This window comes from Austrofundulus limnaeus, unplaced genomic scaffold, assembly GCF_001266775.1.
Source record: "Austrofundulus limnaeus strain Quisiro unplaced genomic scaffold, Austrofundulus_limnaeus-1.0 Scaffold50, whole genome shotgun sequence".
NCBI lineage: Eukaryota > Metazoa > Chordata > Actinopteri > Cyprinodontiformes > Rivulidae > Austrofundulus > Austrofundulus limnaeus.
Genome location: NW_013952452.1, coordinates 791,122 through 792,964, shown reverse-complemented (window position 1 = coordinate 792,964; position 1,843 = coordinate 791,122). Strand labels below are relative to the sequence as shown.

The 1,843-nt window shown below is 40.6% G+C and overlaps 2 protein-coding genes across 4 annotated transcripts in view; one reads left to right on the top strand and one right to left on the bottom strand.

The window, feature by feature from the left end:
- Nucleotides 1-1,843, bottom strand: part of hnf4g (hepatocyte nuclear factor 4, gamma) — a 16,613-nt gene that overhangs the window by 3,306 nt on the left and 11,464 nt on the right. For all 3 annotated transcript variants that reach the window (XM_014008465.1, XM_014008463.1, XM_014008464.1), the window contains exons 8-10: nt 1,347-1,396; nt 995-1,181; nt 119-238 (exon numbers count right to left, since the gene is read on the bottom strand). In XM_014008465.1, the coding sequence (XP_013863919.1) occupies nt 119-238; nt 995-1,181; nt 1,347-1,396 (357 nt within the window). The remainder of the gene's footprint in view (nt 1-118; nt 239-994; nt 1,182-1,346; nt 1,397-1,843) is intronic.
- LOC106517560 (tropomyosin alpha-1 chain) overlaps nt 1-1,843 on the top strand; it is a 214,157-nt gene that overhangs the window by 204,952 nt on the left and 7,362 nt on the right. The window lies entirely within an intron of this gene.

Sequence of the window (1,843 nt, the reverse complement as noted above, 5' to 3'; positions counted from 1 at the left end):
AATCAGGTGTGTTGGAGCAGGGAAATATGTAAAACATGTAGGGCTGCGGCCCTCGAGGACCAGGATTGCCCACCCCTGCTTTAATCAATGAAAGTCTTTCTTTTTTTTCAGCTCCTACCTATTTGTGGAATGTGAGTGACAGGCATGGTGCTGATGACAAGTGTGTGTCCGGTCACGGGGTCCTGGGCCAACTGGGTGTGTGCTTGGTGGTGTAGGTGAGCGGGCTCTGTTGTTAGCCCTGAAAAAAAAAAAAAACAATCACATTTAAATCAGCTCCAGGGTTTTAACCACTTCACAAAAAAAAGTGAATTTCTCGTCAAACTGTGATCTTTATGAGAACCCCCRTCAGTGTCAGTCAATATTGAAATTCCTATTTTCTTATAGTTCATTTTGATAGGTTACTGTTGAAAAGAAAGCACATCCCTCCCAGCTCCTCACTAAATATAATCTCAACATTTGAATTGCAAAAGTTTTATTTATTTATGTATTAGTTCCACATTTTGACAAGATGTTCTGAAGAGAAAAACACAGCTCTTTCTGTACACTGTCATCCAAGTCAAGTTTTTTTTATAACCAGTGTATTTTTTGAAGGTAGGGGACATGTTTGGGAATTATTTTTTTTACATCAAACCTCATTCTATTCTTGAATTGTTTGTCACAGCCCCCCTGAGAGTATTTTCGATGCATTCCGTTTTATTGTTTTGTTTTTTCCTACACTAATATATGTGTGCAAATTTCCATGACACTGCATCGTGCAGACAGTACAATCAGCGTTGCCTATTACAAATTTGGATTATGCAAAGGAACATCACTCCTCAGCAGAGTTTCTAACTTTTTAGTTATTGTAAATATTCTGGAAAACTTTGCCTGGCGTTTATATATATTTTTTCCTCATGTAGTTCACTGCGTTTGCCCTCCGCCGCAGCCCTTTTCTTTGCTGGAGGTCACCCAATAAGTATGCTGAATTACAAGCACAAAGGCTGTCTGCTCTCACCTCCCAGCAGCATCTCGTGCAGCAGGTTGTCGATCTTGGCCAGGCCGCAGAGCTTAATGAACTGGAGCTGCTCAATCATCTGCCAGGTGATGCTCTGCAGGGTGGGCAACAGGAGTAAAAGCTCCCCAAAACGCCCCCTGGAGTCGTACTGACGGTCGTTAATATAGTCTTCCAGACTCATCTGAACCTGCAAACATCAAGAGTCCATCGCTGTGAGCAAATCGAGTTTGATGACATAATGTAAGGTGAAATAGGGGGAGGGGTTATCTTAAAACTGCTAATAATTGCTTAAAACTGCTAATAGTTATGATTCAAAAAAAGTTGTAGCCTGAAAATTGAATGTGCGACTCACCTGCAATCTCAGAGCTTTAATTTTTGAAGGGTCCCGTAAAGATTTTGCATCTGCAGACAGGAAAGCAAAGCATGGAGGAGATGGGCAAATAAAGGAAGGGAAGGATAGAGGACAGGATTGAAGGACAAGTCAGAGAAAAAAAAACAGATTAGGGATGGAATTGAGGATATGGCTGGAACTGATGGAATGATTATGCTCAAACTAGGGCATCAGCACAAAATGAGGGGATTTATGGAAAGAGCTGGAAAAAGGGGGAACTGGGATGACAGGATCAGGGCAGGGATGGTGGTCAAAATGTCAAGGAGACACGAGGGGATGGGTATCTGACGAGGAAGGAAGATTTAGACTAGATATAATTGTGGGTCTGCATGTAATTATTTAAATCAGAATTTTATTATTATTTTACTAATGTGTATTTTAATTGTAATCATAATAAATAACTGTCTGTTACACATGCTTCCTGAGTTAGACTTCCAAGCAATAATAAACTCTTATCT